Genomic DNA, 20,172 nt, shown 5'->3' with positions numbered 1-20,172 from the left:
TCAGAGCTTAAAAGGTATGCCCATGAACTCCACATTTCTTTATGATTGACCTTAGGGAATTTTGTATAATTCCATGTCAACGTAGTATGCTGAGATTTTTTTTCTCCTTACTTTGTTCCAATGTCATGTAACAAGAACTTGGAAGAGATCACTATTTTAAAATTAAGTGGGGAAAAATGATAATAAATGTTTCTTGACAGGGAATACCTAATAATTAAAGTATCTTCAAAATTACCTGCTTTGCATGACTGACTTCATCAAAGTCTTTAGGAAATACAATAGTAGGCTATAAAAAACAAAAATCACATATGATTATAACATGCAGTCCAGCTTGCTCAGGCCAGTCTTATTTTTAAGTTCTACATATTTAAACAGAGAAACTAAGTATTTTTATTGCTCATGGGAAAATAAAACCCAACCAAAACCCACCAAACAAAAAAAACCCACAGAAAAAACCACACACAATTTCAGTTTGAAGAGCTAAAAGGAAAATGAATGTCACTGAAATGCTTTTATGATGTTTTGTACAATGAAGATACAACCCATAATCACAAGCATTTACCAACTACAAATACCAACTGGTTCCTGAGAGCAACTCACTGGGTCTAAACGTGGGTGTACTGAAAACATGATGTCTTTATCTGACGTTTACACCTTTGATGTTTTGCACTATAAAAATTCATTTCACAGACAGAACACTGACTGATGATAATACCACAGTGCATTAAGGAAATGTCAGTACCAGCTCCAATCTTATTTTTCACTTTTTATTATGTATTTTATAAACTTTTTTTTCCCCTAAGCACTCCTTGTGGAAACACTTTACTCTGTTTTGCATCCTTCTACTTCTCTTAAACTATTTGATGCAAAGGATTAGTATCTTTTGCATCTGTGTACTTACCAGTCTTAACTGACTAAGAACAAAGATCCTTTCTGATGCAGTACTCATAGGATGGTAAGACATTTCAAAGAATATTATACCCAGACTGAACAGGTCCACTTTCTAAGGGAAAATAAAAAAAGGAAACTTAAATGTAATACCTGTGAATTCTCTGCAGTTGATGATAGCAGAGAAATAGCAATGTTTTGGCTAAATTTCACAGTGTAATATAGCCAGAGATAGGGGTGGGGTTTTTGTGGCTTTGTTTTGGTTTTTGTGTTTTTTTTGTTAAACAGTACAATCCAGACCTGTCAGACTTCAATACCTTTTATCATCACAGCACTGCCATGATGTAAAGGCCTCCCTCTATGAAAACACTTCTGCTTTGAAATTCAGCTCATCTCTGCATACAAACAGGATCCGCAGATGAAAAAGAAAAAATGCATCCCCACCTCCCAAAAATCAAGTCTAGGAATCCAGGAGAGCAATATATACTTCTGATGACTTTTTTACCTTCATTAAAGGCTGTAAGATTTATAACCTACTCATTTTTACTCAAGGTCCTCCATGATCACGTGCTTTCAAATTGAAGTTGCTTGCACCTAGTCATGGTCACAGCACAGGCAGAAAAACTGACTTGCCCTCATCATTTCACTCTTTCTCTCCTCTCAAAGGAGTATTTTTCATTCCCTTGCTTATCACAGCAGTACCCCCACTCCCTGTTCCACCTTGAATTTACCTTTATTGAGCAGGAATGACCTAAATTGTACCTTGGATTCCATGCTACGTTTTAATAATCTATTCTAATCATACCTGATTGTATGTAGACTTAGTGCTTCCTTGGACCTCTGGGCTGACATACAGCGCAGTGCCAACCATCCCTGTCAAATTACCTATGTGGCAAAAGAAAAAGTTTCAAGAAAGTGTGAGAGAAATACAGCGTCAAAGTCAAGAAAAGACTCACTCATTTTCTTTCCTCATTTATGCTCGGTTGGAAGGCAGTCCTTCTTCAGAGAAACCAACGCGAGAACAGTTTGCAAAACAGACAGTTCTTCCCCTCACAGGTCAAGTATCCATGTCTATCTATAGTAGCTAAACTTACCTATTACTTGATAGAATTGCGGTACGTCAGCACACAAGTAATACAACTATATTTCACATCTATTATACTCATCTTAAGACGCACGATGTACCAAAGTTTACACAAAACACAAAATTCAGCCTGTTACAGGTGTCAAAAAAACCCCAACCAAACAAAAATCCCTTAACTCCTGAAATTGTCCTGCACAGGCAAGAGAACAGAAGCGCAAATGGAACAGATATATGTGATCTCTATACACCTCACTCTGAGAAAAGCACTGATATCTACGGCAAAAGGCTAGCAGTGGAAGCAAATTAATTTTTAGATACCTGTCAAAACCGAAAGATTAAATGTAGCATATCTACCCAAAGTTGGAGGTTGTTTCCCCCCCACACCAAATAAAAAAAGTTTTATCTTCAAAGAATGAATGGAAGTTCTAAGATTATACAAGACTGCAAAATAAAAGTGATGGCTTAAAATAACTTAGGATAAGCTGCTACGCAAACTAACCTGATGGGTCAGACATAGCAGAACTATCAGAGTGATTTTCTTCTTGTTTAGAGACCACCTGAAATCAGGAAAACAGACATACTGTAAACGGCACTTGAAATGCTTCTGTTGGCTTTTCTTAGTGCTTTGATTGACAATACATGGTTTAACTCTAGAACCCTAGAAACAAACAAGTTTATGGCATTCACAATATAAAGTCCAATGAGAACTATATTTTTATGTTTTATTTTCAACTTTCATGTTATTGCAACACCAAATTCAAGGAGGTTTTTCATTCACTTTCAGCTGTACTTACTGCATTTGCTGGATGATCTGTAGCTAAACCAAAATCACCGATTTTGACATGATCATCTGAATCTAAAAAAATGTTCACAGGTTTCAAGTCTCTGTGGATCATTCCCTATTATAGCAGAACAAAAAAAATAAAGACTAATAGAATATTAAACAATAAACACAATTCAAACTAAAACTCTGTAACAGACTGGAAAAATCATATTACATACTTTTAATGCAGTAGATTTCCCACTGTAATCAAGTCCTTGATACTTAATTTTGAAGTATGACTACAGACTCTAGCCCCGAAGCTAGAAACAATAACCAGTGCCACCAGATACCAAAAAAAAAAACCAAAAGTTTTTAAAAGGTGATCAAATTTTTGTGACAAAGGGAAAAATCTGAAGTGGTTCATTATAAAATCCAGATTTATGATAAAGTATTCTAAACCCCTAGAACAGATTAATAATGGGAAGGGCAAGGAACAAACCCTGCTAATAAACATCCCAAAACAAACAGAATATGAAGAAACCCATACAGAAAAAGATATTACATAGCTATTATGGACAGGTCATAAATGTCGTACTTACTAACCTTTTCATGGATATAAGCTAACCCATCTAAAATTTCTCGGAAAAGCCTCCAAAGCCGACTGGTGTCTTCATATAATCCTTGGTCAATAGTATCCCTTAATGTGCTCTTTTCACAATACTCCATCTTCAGTCGTGCAGTGGTAGGGGACAAAGGGAAGAAAGAGCAGTTTTGTCAAGAAAACAGACCATCAAAAACTTGTATCTATGTGCACATTAATGGCTGGTCCTGCAACACACAGGTCAGGAGCAAACAGTATCACCAAAATATTCAACTGTTTGCAATTTTCCCGAGAGCTGTCTTTTATAGCTAGAAAAAATACATTCACTTACATTCACATTCACTGGGTCCTATCCCATTTTCTGGGACAACAGTACGAGCTTGCAGAGTAGCATATTCTGAACATAAATGTTAAAAACAAGACAAAAGCAGCCAAGCCACTGAAGTGAGTCCAGAAGAAGGCAATATGAAGGGCCTGGCACACAAGTCTTATAAGGAACAGCTGAGGGAACTGGGGATGTTCAGTCTGGAGAAGAGAAGGCTCAGGAGGAACCTTATTGCTCTCTACAACTACCTGAAAGGAGGTTGTAGTGAGGTGGGGGTCGGTCTCAAGTAACAAGTGATAGGAAAAGAGATAACGGGCTCAAGCTGCACCAGGGTAAGTTTAGACTGGATATTAGGAAAAATTTCTTCACCAAAAGGATGATTAAGCATTGGAACAGGTTTCTGAGGGAAGTGGTAGAATCACTGTCCCTAGAACTGTTCAAAAAATGTGTAGACAAGGCCCTTAGTAACATGGTTTAGTGGTGGTCTTGGTAGTCCCTGTGTAGCAGTTGGACTTGATGATCTTAAAAGTCTTTTCCAACCTAGCTGATTATATGATTCTAACTAAAGAGCCTTAGAAGGCATAACAAGCCATGTGCGCTGCCACCAGCCAAGCCTTTCAGAAAACCAGTCAATTGCAAAACCAAGACTGATCTTGGCCTCATCTGCAATTTTAAAGGTCATGACTTCCCTCATGAAAACCAGCAATTAATCTCTGCAGGCTGGAATAAGCAGTATCCTTTTATCTGAAAATTCAAGTAAGTTTGTACCTGAATGTACAGGTAATGCACTGTCTGAATGACTGGTGCCCTGTCTTCTCCTCCATGGCTATTCTTTTCATGCCCTTCTTCATCCTTTATCACAATTAAGAGTAACAGAACAGTTAGCTTTAAGAAGCCATCCAGAGATTTTTATATGCATATTACTATTTCTAATGGCTGAAACGTATTGATGTCAATTTTTGTGACTAGGTTTGAATAACATAAAAATCTATAAAAAAAATTTACTGACATTTTTGTAATGCCACTGCTTCTAAATAAACTACAAAACCAGGTGTGACCCAACTCTCATTTTCAAAGTGAGAACAAGTAATGTTTTGCCATCACAACACACTGGAGGAAAAACATTCAAGAAGATCTGGGTGAAACATAAATCTCAAAGTGTGTCATGTTTAAAAACCCCAAAATAATAAAAAATTTCAGATTAAAACATACAAAGTCTACTTAATAGAATTAACAATGCACCCTCCAGCCCACCCAACCATTTTGATATGAACATAGTGACAAAAAAACAGTTGATCTCCAGAGGTCCCTTTCAACCCTAATGATTCTATGATTCTGTAAATGCAGCTCACGATGGCACATTTACTCTGATGGAACATAACCATATGTGGTTCTGTACTTAAACCAGAACTGAAACGAAACTTCTCAACTGACCTCTTTGCTTGTCAAAGACTATTTTATGATCTTTTTATTTTCACTAGCTTTATCTTTATACTTACTGGAAGCTGACCTTTACTGTTTTCATCTTCGTTATCAAAAATTATTTCACTTTCAGAATCTGTGGTTGGCCTGTTTAAAAAAGAGAACGGAAAGAAAAAGTTTTGGGTGCTGAGAAATCTGGAAACTATTTGCAGAAAGAAAAAAAATAACAGAAAAATCTAAGCTTCTGTTAAAGACCTTCCATATGCCTTAGACAAAAACAGCAAACCAAAATAAAACCCCCAAAAGTATCCTGCTTGCAAATAACACTTCCTTTGTCATCCCTGTCTTTTAAAGGAAAGGTTTATCTCTGCATCAGTACAATCCCACTTGTATACTCAATAAGCAAACCTGAGGCATACTTACTTGCTTCAATAAAAGACCCACCATGAGTAAAAGGACAAGTAAGGTATTTTTCAGGATTTGAAAATATTTCTCTATTATTATTAAAAACTTTACTCTTAAGGTTGGAAAAGACAATCCAGCATAAACAGTTATGCATTCTGACACAAATTATAAGAATATTCTAGAAGCCTAAACCCAGATTTTCCTTCTACACTCACTGTTCTTAGCTGCAAAATTTCCTCTCCCTGGCTATCTGACTGCTGGCAAATGCATTGAGTTTGAGACAACGGGCAGAACAAAATGCAGTGAACTAAAAAGAAGTGAGAATGATAGAAGACACAAAATTAGAAAAACAACTCTGTTCATGTTCCCTACAGTGCCAACACTGAAGCCTACTTACAGAAATGACTGCGAGAAAACCCCATCACCGTCATCATCATCATCACTGGACTCCGGATCAGCTCCACTGAATTTGTTGCTGGAGGATCTTTCACAGGAAGTACTCCACTCAACTGAACTTGTCAAAACTGGAGGAGGAGCATTAGCTTCCACAACACTTGTCTCCTCAGCATTAAAGGTGAAGACACCGGCTTTGGTGGGCATTCTTTTATCTTCGTTTGTTTCAGATGATGACACCGTGGGAACGGGGTGTTCATGTTTTTCTATCCAAGCATTGTAATACCTTACGATATTCTCATGGTTCAAGCGGGAAAGTAATGTTACTTCTCCCTTAATCCTCCGAAATTGCTTGCTGGCAGGGTTTACACGGATACGTTTCACAGCATAATAGCAACCATCAAGCTTATTTCTTACCTGCAAAGTTCAAATAAATCTAAAAAGTCAAATACTTTTCTTTACCAAATAGAGCCAGAGCCAGAGTAATTTCATGTAAGAGGAAGTTTTCCTTCCAACTGGGAAATGAATACAATTCAAATGCAAGCTTCCCCATATTGACAGGCTACTCCCCAGACTCTCAGCAACATTGCACAAAAATTATCAGCCTATTCGAGATAAAAACCAGAAGACAGGGACAGCACACTAAAAGATAATAAATAAAACCATGCAAACACTATGCATATTGTTTTGCTTCTGAGAAATCAAACACATCACCAAAAAGGGTTCTACAGAGGGAAATAATTTTTCTACCACACCTTAATGACTGCTCCAAAAGCCCCTTTGCCAAGTAATTTGAGCTCTTCAAACTCATTGTAGTAGCGTGAAAATTGTCTTTGTGTTTCTGTGACAAAGGAAGCACTGGATATCTGACTGCTGGGTACAACTGTCTCAATGCAATCTATGCCTGCCGAATCTGTAAAGAGGATATCAAAGTCACCACTGCTGGCAGTGTGGGGTATGGGGATAAACCACAAGGGACTGCCAAAAAAGCATTAGAAGAAGATAAAACCTAAGTAACTTCAAGTACAACTGAAATCTAAAATACAGAAGTGTTCTGCTGTCTACAGTTAAGTTCTGGTGCAAGCATAAACCTTAATACAATTTTTAATTACTAACATTAATCATGCTGGACAAAGGAACAGATTCTAATAAGAATAGAACAAGGGAAGAAGTCTTATTCAAACAACATCTTCCAAGGACAAAATCAAGGCTGAAATTTACACCATACAGGAGGTGGATGAATTTACAGGATGAATTTACAGGTGGATGAATTTACAGCATCAGCTTTGACTAATGAGACAACAGCAGTAGGCCCACCCCCAGCTAGTCATAGATATAGAAGTTAAAGACCATACTAACTAATGTAAAACACTTGTGCAGTCTTGCGAAGCTCTAGAACACCTCACTTTTTTCCTATTACTGCAGCACACAGTCCACTTATTCAGCAGTATGCAGAAAGAAACAAGTTTATTACCATCTAGGTTTTCTTCAGCTACAGGCGTTTTCATTCGTGGAATGTTTATAAAACTATGTTGCAACAACTGCTGAGGAGTCCATCTTTCCTTATCTTCCAAGCAAACACATCTGTTAGCAAACCAAGAGAAAACGGTTCAAAAACCTATTCCATTTCAGGCCTAAATGTCCAAAGAGGTCTCCTCATATTTAAGAAATTATCATTGTTATAATTCAGATGGGAATCAGAAGCAAATAGAGATTAAATTACTTACCCATTGTGGCACATAAACATGGTAGCAAGGCAAAGAATAAGAGAGCACCAGACTTGTTCTCCCAAATCCCAGATTAGTTGCCTTAGCTGTGAAGCAGCAACTACCTCTCCTCTACAAATTTTAACTAGTGACACAGAGGGATCTAGTAGTTCTTTCAAAAAAACATCCAAGTCTTTAAAAAAATAACAATAGAAACCAAAAGACACAGGAATGCAACAAACATACCTTCCCAGAAAGTCCTGGAAGTCAGCAGGTAAAGTGGTAGGAACAGCAACTGGAAATTCCTTGGTTTCTTGGCCCTGGCTGAGTGAAAGCAGAAGCAAGCCCAGACTCCATACATCTCCTTTTTTTCCAGGTTTGCTGGGAAGACCATTATCACTAAAATGAACTTTGGTTTGCTCAAAAACATCTGCTTTGCAGATATCAGCTAAGCGCTTGGAAATGCTGTAGTCTGTCACCTTGACGTTTCCTTCAGCATCTACCAAAATACTGGAAGCACAGAGAACTTTGTGTACTACTGAATTATTGTGCAAGTAGTCGAGGGCGGACAAGATCTGGGTCACATAATGGCGCAACTGCTCAACTGGAACTGGAGTCTCTTTGTGTAAGTACGTAGAAAGGCTGCAACCACTTATATGCTCCACTAAAATGTCCACCACAATTGAATCGTCCCGTTCTCTAAGGTTCATACATTTATAATGCACTATGTTTGGGTGACTTAGCTTCGTTAGTGAGCTGAACTCTGTTTCTGCACCCTGAAGCTGTTAGAGAAAAACAATAGAACATGCAACGTGTCATATCATGAACACATTACTACTAAAATACGTAACATATACAAAATACGCTATATTCTCATCATTTTTGAAAAGGAAGCATTGTATACAAGGGACAAGAATAACTTTGGTTTCTTCCAGATAAGCTTGATTCTAATTTTTTATTATTTTATTTATGCATACTCACAAATACACGTTCTTGCATTTATGTTATTGTAACTCCTGAATACCCATTGTCTTCTGTGGTGCAGATACTCTAAACACCAATATCTGCAAGCTCATCTCCAAACCACCCTCTCAAGTTTAATACAAGCTATCAGCCTCCAGAAAAGCACAGAACCCCACTTAAACCTTTATTAAATCAAATGCAAAATATGGGCATTACCTGTTTCTTACACTTCTCAATCTTTTCCCTTTCATGTGTTGTAAGAAATCGTCCCACCTTTTTTTGCCAGTGCAGAACCCACTCGTATATTAAAACAAAGTCTCCACTGCGAATTTCCAAGGCATTGTACACTGATTTACCAAGCTGTTCATCCTTGCCTATACATGGCAAGAGAGAGAAGAGGAACAGGGCTTCTTTCGTTTCTAAGATCTGACAAGAGCTCCTGCAAATGCTAAATAAACATCACTAAGGCCGCTTTCTACAGTTTCAGAAACCCAAACTGACTTACAACTGAACAAGATCCATACCTACATGGTAGGTATGGAAAATACCAGGTCTGATGAGACTGAATTATATGTAGCAGTAGTCAGATGAAAGCAATAGCACATTGGCAAAAAATTGCTGCACATTTTAATGAATTTCAGGTTTTAATAAATGTTATTCCTGCTCAGCAAATGGCAAGCTCTACACACAGCAACATCCTCAAACTACAAAACAATAAAATTCCCTTTACTCCAGAGACTTCCAGGCTGTTCATCCTACCACTGAGGAAGTGTTATATTGAAAACAAACAATGAAAACATTTGATGATCCATTCATATGGGCATTTCATGGAGACCTTTCAGCTCTGAGTCTCCTATCATTGTATTTAAGTTTTTTGCTGTATCTCCTGCTTTGATGCCACTGCTATTGGCAACAACAGAAGAGCAAGTATGCATTTCTAGCCCTGTGCTTACTACTGGTTTCACATGTTACTGAAAGCTAAATGACTTCTTGCTTGGTAGCCATTTTTATCTGACAAGCTAGCTGTTAAAATTTAAAAGCAAATAGTTTTCAGTATTATTTTAATTACGTAGAGAGGATAAAATATTGAGAAGATGGGTGGGTTTTTTTTGGTATGGCTATTCAGTTATGCAATTGCATCTGAAGCAGCACATCTTTACTTAAAACAGTCGTAAGAATATATAGAATATTTACCACAAAGTAACTTTTCTTATTGCTCCCACTCTCGACTGTGACATTTCACAATCTGTAAGATTCTCTCCATCCTGGCTGCTTGTAGGTAGCAACATTGTGTAAGTTCCCCCTCTCAAAAAAATCCCAAACAAAAAAATCCAACAACAATAAAACAACATCCCCAAGCCCAGTACCTGAAGCTGCAATTGTAATGTTGCTTACCTAGACATTTTCCTTTATGGACAATAAGTTGTCCAGCACCACTCATGCTGAAGTTCAAAACTTCGTGATTTCCAGGGGACTCCTCATTATTACTAACAGAAAGCTGGCGTTCTCGTCTGCAATGCGAATAGAACATTTTTCTCCAACTCAAAAAGATAATATTGTTGCAGTCCCTAGTCCCTAAAGATGCCAATTCTGCAAGAGGATTAGGTTTCTGAGACTTGCATCCAATAATATCCATTAATTTAAAAAATACTGAGTTACTGCAAAGGTATGTGATTAGAAATCCAGCATTTTAGCAGCAACATCATGTTGAGCTCTGTATTTTAAGCCTGGGGGGAAGTGGCAGTAAAAAAAACCAGAAACAAATGAACAAAAGAAAACCAACGCCCCCAGCTTACCTGTATCATCACCAGCCCTAACCTAGATGAGTTATGTACCAGCAAAAAAACCCTCCAGTAACTCCAATTTCCCTCCAGTAAGTTACTCTGCAAAAGCAATTAGCATTATCCGATTCTCTGACAGGGAACTTTACACTTGCACATGCTTTGAGGTGAATATAAGCTTTAATTTATTGTGCTATTCCAAGACCTTCATTAATTGATTTAAATTTTTTCTTTTTTCCTCAACTGGCAATATATTGCATACTTTTAAGAAACTAAGTATGTTCTGAATATGCTTTCCAATGTTTGCCAAATACTATGTTAAGGGCCAAGTTGACTCTCTTAATTGGGAAGTTCTCAAGTTATCCAATAGCACATGAATTAAAGCATGCCAAATGAAGAGTGAGGGAGAGGGGATGACACAACAACAAAACAAACAGCTGAGCAACCTGACACACTACTCTCTTGCCTTCAAATTTCACTTTGAAATCTAATGTTTGGGAGGAAAATTAAAAATCCACATGCAAACTGACATACTCACTTTGAACGTCCAGCTGAATTTGGTCGGTGCTTATTATTTACTCCATGTTCCAAAGAGCTCCCATTTAAACGTGAAGCAACTCTCTTGTGAGAATTTTCTTGACATGTCAGAGCAGCTACTTCCAAACGTTCCTATAAATCAGGAAAAATACCAAGTACAGGAGCTGCTCCTGTCCTCAAAATATGTGAATACTTGACTATTATTCTTTAAAGCCACCCAAATCACAGAAGAAACGGGTTTTCATAATATAAATGTACATATGAGCCTGTGGAAGAAGTGCTGAGATTCAAAAAGTACATTTAAGCACTGTCCACAGGCAAAAAGATTCTTTACAACAAAAGCAGAGACATTAATATGCTATCTTTTTTCTATGTCTGATTGAAAACATCCATTTCAGTACACTTAAGATGCTAACATATTAAGCTATTTTCCCTTACAGTTGATTTTATTCCAAAAATAAACTCCACATAATCAAGAACATATTTTAACCTAGATCTATCAGACACACTGGATGAGAAAAGACGTCCAAGACAATTCAGTCTCGTAAATCTTTCAAGTTTCTATAAGTGGACGTTACGGTATCCACACTGTTGCAACAGTTTTTGCATGCCTGCTTAGACAAAATACCTGTTTGGCAATCTCTTTCTTTTTTCTTTCTTCTCTTTTCTCTTCCTCCCTTCTCTGAATCTCGTTGAGGATTTCACGTTGCTGAAATGAATTTTGGTGTTGTTAGAGATGCAAACAGCACATGCAATGCAACTGCCAACCTTACCCTGGTATAATTAAAAAAACAAACAAAAAAAAGCACTGATGCTAATTTTTCAACAGTGTAAAAGAAGACTGGCGGATCTCACAGGACTAAAAATAAAAACAAAAATAAAAATTGGAAGTCAACTTTCCCAGGAGAGCTAATTTAACAGCATCAATTGCATGGTGTAGGAGACTGGAGTTGTACACAAAAGAAAATTACTTCTACTGACAGACCCGACAATAAAGTTTCACACACCAGAGAGACAGCGGAATAAGCAAGAACATTTTTCTCAGAACGAGAGCTATCCTACCCATATTCCCACAGTGTGGAGACTCCACACTGCTAGTCTGTGTGACACTTAGATGAATTCTCTTATTTCTAATGAGGAATGTATGTGGGTCCAAGGTCTCTTTAGACTAAACTTATTGTGCTCTGGACAAGTTCGTCATAGTGAACATTCCAGTCACTCTATAGGTGAAGGAAGGTATGATTACTCATCTATAAAGAACTGGCTGGATGGCCACATGCAAAGAGTTCTGGTAAATGGCCCAATGTCCGGCTGGAGACCAGTAACGAGTGGTGTCCCTCAGGGGTTGATGTTGGGACCGGTCTTGTTCAACATCTTTGTCGCTGACATGGATAGTGGGATTGAGTGCACCCTCAGCAAGTCTGCCAATGACACCAAGCTGTGTGGTTCGGTAGATAACACTGGAGGGAAGGAATGCCATCCAGAGGGACCCTGACACACCTGTGAGGTGGGCTGATGCCAACCTTATGAAGTGTAACCATGACAAGTGCAAGGTCCTACACCGGGGTTGAGCAATCTCAGGCACAGCTACAGGTTGGGCAGAGAAGAGATTCAGAGCAGCCCTGCAGAGAAGGACTTGGGGGTGTTGGTCGATGAGAAACTGAACATGAGCCGGCTTCAGTGTGCACTCACAGCCCAGAAAGCCAATCGTACCCTGGGCTGCATCAAAAGGAGCGTGACCAGCAGGTCGAAGGAGGTGATCCTGCCCCTCTACTCTGCCCTCGTGAGACCCCACTTGGAGTACTGTATACAGTTCTGGTGTCCTCAACATAAAAAGGACATGGAACTGTTGGACCAAGTCCAGAGGAGGGCCACAAGGATGATCAGGGGGATGGAGCACCTCCTGTATGAAGACAGGCTGAGGAAGTTGGGGCTGTTCAGCCTGGAGAAGAGAAGGCTGCGTGGGGACCTCATAGCAGCCTTCCAGTATCTGAAGGGGACCTATAGGGATGCTGGGGAGGGACTCTTCATTAGGGGCTGTAGTGACAGGACAAGGGGTAACGGGTTCAAACTTAAACAGGGGAAGCTTAGATTGGATATAAGGAGGAAGTTCTTTCCTGTAAGGGTGGTGGAGCGCTGGAATGGGTTGCTCAGGGAAGTTGTGAATGCTCCATCCCTGGCAGTGTTCAAGGCCAGGCTGGACAGAGCCTTGGGTGACATGGTTTAGTGTGAGGTGTCCCTGCCCATGGCAGGGGGGTTGGAACTAGATGATGTTAATGTCCTTTCCAACCCTAACTATCCTATGATTCTATAATCTGTCTGGCTAATACATCCTAGTTTAAAATGGAACACAATGTATACATTTGGTTACACTTTTGTATAAGCTCCTCTTTATAAGTTATTTTCACAAGATGAGGAATCAACAATTAGGTTTGTTTCAGGCATAAATATTTCTCAGGGTTAAAACCACATCATTAAAATGTTACAATTACAGCAGCAGATAGTTCATATAGTACATATTGATCAAATCATACTGACAGGTCTGAGAATTTAGTAATTCATTAAAACTCACAGTTATGCAGGATGACTCAGAAAACTGTGATTGTTTAAGAATACAGGGCTATCCATACTTTCAATTTCTCTTACCTCCTGCTCTTCTCTTCTCTTAACTTCTTGCGCCCTGCGCAATTCCTCCTGAGCCTGTCTTTCTCGTTCTTTTTGATGATTTTTTAACATTTCTTCATGAAAAGACTTGGAGGGTGGTTTATTATACTCACTGAGAAATGACTGTATATGGTCGGCAAGTTCAAATATCATCACCTGAAAGAAAATAAAGATGAATGACATACAGAGTTCTAAGAACAAGCAGATCACATAGTAAAATAACACCCAACTCGAAAAAGCCATACAGCAGCAGTGTGACTGCTGATTTTGTTACTTATCAGCCTGAATTTACATTTCAGTATTTTTTGTCAGAACTATTTGTTAATAAACCATACCATGAAAAATCCCTGACCACATTAGCAAAGAAGAAAAAAAATACTGAAAGATAACCAACTTGAAATACCACCTTTTTCTTAAAAATATTCTTCATTTTTTTTCCACACAGATACATGTTTATGACATGCAAGTGACAACAGAATAAAACCTCTGCAGTTGTTTATTACTGTTTCTGCTGCTTATTACTTATGAAATAATTACTTATTTCACTGCTAATGTGAAATCCAATCCCTCCCCTGTAAGCTAGCCCTCTGAGTTGGAACTGTACAGCCACTTAAGGCATTCCACATTCATATAACCGCTCCCTGGAAGTAAGAGCTGCACTTAAAACTTGGCTGAATTCTGCTACGTGGTTTGCAATGTTGGAATAAATTTTCAGTTACTCTTGCTTGAAATGGGTATGATCTGTTGAAATGTCAGGGCTTAAGCTTTCATCAGTCTAGCAGCACACGTTTATTAATTCAAGCAATCCATAGTGCTAATAGACCATGACATCTCCAGAATTAAAGAACAGTGCATCAGAAAGATGCATCCCACCAGCCAGCAGCAGCACTGAGCAGGATTTGCATGTATAGATGGTAGAACCGCCAAACTAAATGTACCACCTGCCTGTACCTGGCTGACATTTAGAAGATTCTCAAACACTGAATCCCATGCATGAAAGTAAGAATGAAGCCAGGAGACAATTCAGAATAGGAAGAATAGCACAGTATGCATACACCTGAGATGGGCAAACCAAAATACCTTTCCCAGGTTACTATTCAGAAGGCAAGGCAATCATGCATGCACTCATGTGTATTTAAAAAAAAGAAAAAAAAAAAGAAAAAAGGAGGAATCCCAATAATCAAAACAAACAACCTACTATTCCATTTGACAGGTAACTGAGGTATTATCAAGTTTTCCATACTGCAGAATACTCTTTAATAAAGAATACCTGTCCAGGCCGAGAAAACAGTTGTCTCCCTTTCCCTCGCAGAGAAAGTGGTTCAGAACTGCACATATGTCATTCAGCAAAAATGCATATCATACATGCAACTTACAATTGTATCTACACATTGCTGGAGCAAGCACGATTCTTGCTTTAGAAAACTGACATTAGGAAAACGTACAACACATTTGTAGCTCTCCTTAATTAGATCAGAAATCAAACCAGGGAGAGAGGGGTGTAGTCAAGTATTACTATTCCTAAAAAGAGTAGAAAAAAAGGCACAATGCCATAGAGTGACTGCACTACAGCCACAGAAGTCACTGTTAACCTGGTGTTAGAACGAAGGTCTCAGTTCAGCATTAGATAAACAAGAACACACTGAAAAACTCCCCATGTCTGCTGTCAGCTTAAACAGGTATAGCCACTTACAATATTCAAATGAATCTGGACAGTGCAGAAAGCTCTCACTTTTAGAGTTAGTATTGCTTTCCATACAGTGACATAACCCCAAGAATAACATGAACTTTTAAATCTGCTTTTAAACAGGGATAAAACTTGCACTAGTTATAACATGCACTGTATTTTAAGATCCTGTTTATTCCAAACTTCCATTAATTAGAAACATCCTTTAAAAGAAATTAAGTTTCTCCTTCCTTAGGAGCAATACAACTTAAGCTTCCAATGTGGATGCATTCCATTATATTATACCACACATGTATTTAGAACTATTTAGAGTCTAGACTGTATTTCTCAAGGAATTTAAAAGCTCTTACCTCTCCACAGCGCTGTTTTGCCAGTTCAGCTAGGCTGGATTTTAATTCATTTATTTTCTCATTTGACAAGCCTTTTGAATTCTTCAGTTGTATTTCAGGGACACTGGAGGACAAGCGACAAAACATTGAAAGTCTGCATTAGAAAAATCGAGTGTAAAAGCAATATTCTTTATAAAAATGGGTGAAGGAAAAGGAATGGAGTTCATAGTCACTTGGCAATTAGTCAATATTCAAATAAGCAGTATATAAATATTACATATACAATATAAAGCCAGAAATACATTTTAATATTCCCTACCATCAAATTTTCTGGCTGCAGATTACCTGTCAGTTATACTTAATAAGAAGAACTACCAAAGAAACCCTGCATACTCTTTTATTTATCACACTATATAGGTTACACAAACCTAAAGAAACATATGCAATAAATAAGTAACAGCCAAATTTAAAAAATGTTTAAAATAAAATGTCTGTAACTATGATATGTTAAATAAAAAAAAAAAAAAAGAAAATTAGAGTGGCTCTTATATTCTATAGAATCACAGAATCAACTAGGTTGGAAAAGACCCTAAGGTCATCAAGTCCTATCTTTACCTCAGGACTGACAATCCAACACTAAACCACGTCACTGTGTTACAGGGTATAACTGAGCTAACACTTGGTAAGGAACAGCATTTCCCTAGTGCACCGCTCATGCCACAGCACAAATGGATAGGCTTAAGGGACATAGACAGGCTATGGACATAACTGGTGGCATAAGGACTAAAGGAAATGGGGCACAGAGCAACATTTAACCCAGAAATTACTTTGCAACCCCAAATGCTGAGAGGGAGCTGATCACCTGCAATTGTGTTTACATTCTCTAGCGAGAGCTCTTCCAAAAAGTTAATCCACCGGAAAACAGGAACCGCACATACAATGAAGACAGCGGACTGCTTAAAAATGAAGATTCAATCCTTCTCTCAGCAGGTTATGAGCTCAAACAGTTTAAAAAGGGCACTAAGATGCTAGCAGGTATACACCTGTTTATGTCTCTCCAAGCTACAAACTGGGGCTGCAGTCATGCACTGATAAATGTACCTGTATAATTCTTCATTGCACAAAAGAGCACATCCAATTCAGGCGCCAAATTTTATAGTTGCCTATTATAAAATACCACAGGCTTAACAAATACTGACATGTGGAAAGCCAGGAGGAGAGCGATGAATGAACTACATGTTTTTCCAATTTACACCTTACTACTGAAAACAGAGGAAAATGTTCAGAGGAAAAAAAAAAGTTAAGATTTTAATGTTCACTCACGTATCAGGGTAAGTATGTGGACACTTGACCCACAGATCAACTTTGGCATATACTTCATTATCACCAGTCAATCCCTGAGGACGTAGAACTAAATTAATTTCAGGAGGTTGTTGCACCTGAAATGGAGAACAAAACTTTAAAGAGGTTTTCTGGTTTTGTTTTAATGAAAGCACACAACTCTCAAAACCAGAATTCAGGTTAGATCATGCAAACTGAGAAAAAAATACATTAACGTATTGATACTGCTCAATGAGAGTGAATTGATTATCATATTTTATCCAATATGTTTTTAGAACTTTCTCAGAGAAGTGTAGTTATCAGAAGATTCGGACTGAGCATTTTATAATAAATCCCTTGTATTCTGCTTATTGTAGGCTAGTAGTAGGAAAAAAATAGTAAATGGTTTACTTATGGAATATAACTAATTAAAGCATTCATTATAAGAACAACATTGTTTCTTTTGTGTTTGTTTTGGATCACTAGCAAACACCAGTAGGTATTTTATTTTCTCACATGGCAAATAGACTGTAACATCACATATATATACACCTTGTGTGGCCAAACAAATGCAGAGCAGTATTTTGTATTTATATTTTTGGGTTTGGAATGAAACAAAGAAACAGAATTTTAGCAAGCCCTTCTTCCCCCCCTCCCCCCCCCCCCCCCCCGCTGTTCAACTGCCTACTCAAAATCGGAATAAAGTAATACATGCCCACATAAACATTTTAAACTTTTTTATTTTGTATTAAATACTTCAAAAAACAAAACAACCCAGACCTTACTAACATGACAAACAGGCAGGGAAGTAAGACCACACGTAGTAACAAATACTGAAACAGGTTAAAAGACGGTCGCTATACCCTCTGTTTTCCCTTTGCATTTCCATCAGGGAAAAGAACAGGTTAAGTCAAGAGAACATCAGGTATGAATTTATGTAGGGAGTGAGGTCTGCAACACTTCTGAAAACCCAGTGAATTACTGTGTTAGTATCAAACTCGGGGGGGGGGGTATAGGTTTTGCAAGAATTTAAAGTTCAGGTTTATGGCAGAAAAAAAAGACAGCAGGGACTACTTTGTAGAAACTGAAGACAAAAGAATGTAAATAGAAACGACAGTAGAAGTGAACTTGGGGAACTGAAAAGAATGATCAGTACCTCCAGGTACAGGAAAACAGTGCCACAGATGCAGCTGGAAAAAAAAAATCAATTAGACATAGTGGACACAGAAGAGAAGTGTGAAAGAATAGTGAGTAGTAGACCTGAGCATTAGTTAGTTGTAATAAAACAAAGCCCAAAACAACAAACAAAAATATATGAAAGCTGTTATTAAAACAGCCACAGTTTGAGTAAACCACAGCATATAATAAATATGTGAAGATGAGCAACATGTATACAGATGAGATTAACTAATTAAGCAGGTATGCAGTTAGCTGGTTAAAGGATGAATTAAGTGGCAATGTTTAAAGAATGTCACTTAAAACGCAAGTTACATGCACAACATTAATTACAGCGCGAAGGCACCAATCTGGAGGATTAACTGCAAAGGCAGCCTGTTACAGGGCTGTCTGCCGAAGCGGGGAAGGGACAGGGACAGGCAGCGAAAGGAAAGATGCACCAGGCAAGAAACACGAGGACCGGGCACCAGCGGGAGCGCCGCCGCCCTCAGCCCGCAGGGAGAGAGGGCCCGCTCTGCTTGCCGTGCGGCTGGAGGCCGGAGCCCTGGCGCTCTAACGATTAATGGGCACAGGAAGCGCTAAGGGGGAACAGCGGCAAGGCCGCCGAGCTCGGAGCGGTCCGGCGAGGGGAGCCCCGCTCGCTACCTTCCAGGCCTGGCTCTGCCGCAGATCCTGAAAGTCCTGCCCGTAGATGGACTCCAACACCTGCAGCTCGTTCTCCTGCCGCAGTTGGTAGCTCTCCGGCGGCTCCGCGGCTACCTGCACAGGCAGCGGCTGGGCGCCGCTCGCCCGGGCCATGTCAGCTCCTCGGGCGTGCGCGGGAGGCAGTCATCGTACACAGCCCCACACCACCGCCTCTGTGGAAGCGGAACCGGCCCAGCGGAGGCCCCGCTCGGCCGCGCCCCGGCACCGCCTCCGCGGCGACGAGGGGAGGAGGAGGAGCCGGGGGGGCTGGGGCCTGGTGGTGCGCCCGGGAGAGGTGAGTGCGGGGAAGGCCAGGACCAGTAGCGCCGCCTTCAGAGGAGCTGTGTGCTGCCGTGTGGCGGGGGGGCGGCTGCCTCGGCCGTGTTCCGTTAGCCTCGGACCGTGCAGGGCTGTAGATAAGACCACTCTCGGCGGCCCTCCTGGGGCTCTGACACCCGCTGAGGGACCGCGGCATGTTGCGTAACTCGTGTCCACTCATGATCCCATCTGCCTCCCTCAAAAGCACCATCTTAGCTGCCTAACTGTAAAATTATCTCTAGTTGGAAGAGATCCATAAGGATTATGGAGTCCAATTTCCTGCTCTGCGCAGGACTATCTAAAACTAAACCATGTAACTAAAAGCATTGTCCAGACACTCCTTTGAGTGACAGGCTTGCAGCTGTGACCACTTCCCCAGGGGACTCTGGTGACCAACCACCCTCTTGGTGAAGACCCTTTTCATAATGTCCCGTCTGAACTTCCCCAAGATACGCCTCAAGATATATCTGCAAATACAGAGATAGGCACCAAGTATGAGTAGTTACTGTGTGGATTTTTTTAAATACATCTTGAGAAATATTTACAAAGGGGAAAAAAAAAAAAAGAACCACAAAATTAGGAATGGATTTCATATAGAGCTGGGGCAGGATACAAGTTCATGTGGAAACTACAACATGTTTTCAATGATGATTTATTTAACAACTACTGGGAAGGGGAGCATGAGCAGCCTTAGCCTTTTCCTGGTTGAACTGCAGGCATGAAGCTAGGTAAGCAGATATGTTTCTCTTCAGCCACTGCATGTGGCAACTACTGAACAGAAGGATTGCCACAAGAAGTAGTCTTTACTTTCAGGATCTTAATGAAAAACCTCTAAGTAAATTCATACATACAAGCTTATTGATTAGGTGTGTAATCCCCAGGCAAAGAAAAATGCTACAGTAATCTGTAGTTTGCTATCATGCACCCATACACAGTAGTTCCATTTCCTAGGAAATGAAGGAAACAAGTGTGGTCCACTGGAACTGAATGAACTGAATTGTGTGTTTTCCTTCTGCCTTACCGGGATTCCCACTAATAGTTACATTATCTTTCTTCTAAAGATCAAATTCCCTCATCTGAACTGAAAACAACATACGTTTCAGAGCCATACTTGCAGTATTTTAGA

At 39.4% G+C, this 20,172-nt stretch overlaps 1 protein-coding gene across 3 annotated transcripts in view; it reads right to left on the bottom strand.

Annotated features, from left to right (window-relative positions):
* The window catches only part of EIF2AK4 (eukaryotic translation initiation factor 2 alpha kinase 4), a 38,883-nt gene extending 19,915 nt beyond the window's left edge, over window positions 1-18,968 (bottom strand). Inside the window, exons 1-20 of one of the 3 annotated variants that reach the window (XM_065686672.1) lie at window positions 18,690-18,968; window positions 16,872-16,987; window positions 15,570-15,672; window positions 13,515-13,688; window positions 11,497-11,577; window positions 10,870-11,000; window positions 9,946-10,061; window positions 8,767-8,924; window positions 7,834-8,369; window positions 7,356-7,465; window positions 6,637-6,794; window positions 5,886-6,298; window positions 5,161-5,230; window positions 4,430-4,513; window positions 3,339-3,461; window positions 2,767-2,871; window positions 2,472-2,529; window positions 1,694-1,773; window positions 902-1,003; window positions 236-286 (exon numbers count right to left, since the gene is read on the bottom strand). In XM_065686672.1, the coding sequence (XP_065542744.1) occupies window positions 236-286; window positions 902-1,003; window positions 1,694-1,773; window positions 2,472-2,529; window positions 2,767-2,871; window positions 3,339-3,461; window positions 4,430-4,513; window positions 5,161-5,230; window positions 5,886-6,298; window positions 6,637-6,794; window positions 7,356-7,465; window positions 7,834-8,369; window positions 8,767-8,924; window positions 9,946-10,061; window positions 10,870-11,000; window positions 11,497-11,577; window positions 13,515-13,688; window positions 15,570-15,672; window positions 16,872-16,987; window positions 18,690-18,842 (2,922 nt within the window). In that variant the 5' untranslated portion in view covers window positions 18,843-18,968. The remainder of the gene's footprint in view (window positions 1-235; window positions 287-901; window positions 1,004-1,693; window positions 1,774-2,471; window positions 2,530-2,766; window positions 2,872-3,338; window positions 3,462-4,429; window positions 4,514-5,160; window positions 5,231-5,885; window positions 6,299-6,636; window positions 6,795-7,355; window positions 7,466-7,833; window positions 8,370-8,766; window positions 8,925-9,945; window positions 10,062-10,869; window positions 11,001-11,496; window positions 11,578-13,514; window positions 13,689-15,569; window positions 15,673-16,871; window positions 16,988-18,689) is intronic. The other 2 variants (XM_065686671.1, XM_065686669.1) reach the window with 2 other exon arrangements.
* Window positions 18,969-20,172: the final 1,204 nt, after the last annotated feature.

Source organism: Lathamus discolor, chromosome 6 (genome assembly GCF_037157495.1).
Source record: "Lathamus discolor isolate bLatDis1 chromosome 6, bLatDis1.hap1, whole genome shotgun sequence".
Classification (NCBI taxonomy): Eukaryota; Metazoa; Chordata; class Aves; order Psittaciformes; family Psittacidae; genus Lathamus; species Lathamus discolor.
This window is presented reverse-complemented; position numbering and strand designations above follow the sequence as displayed.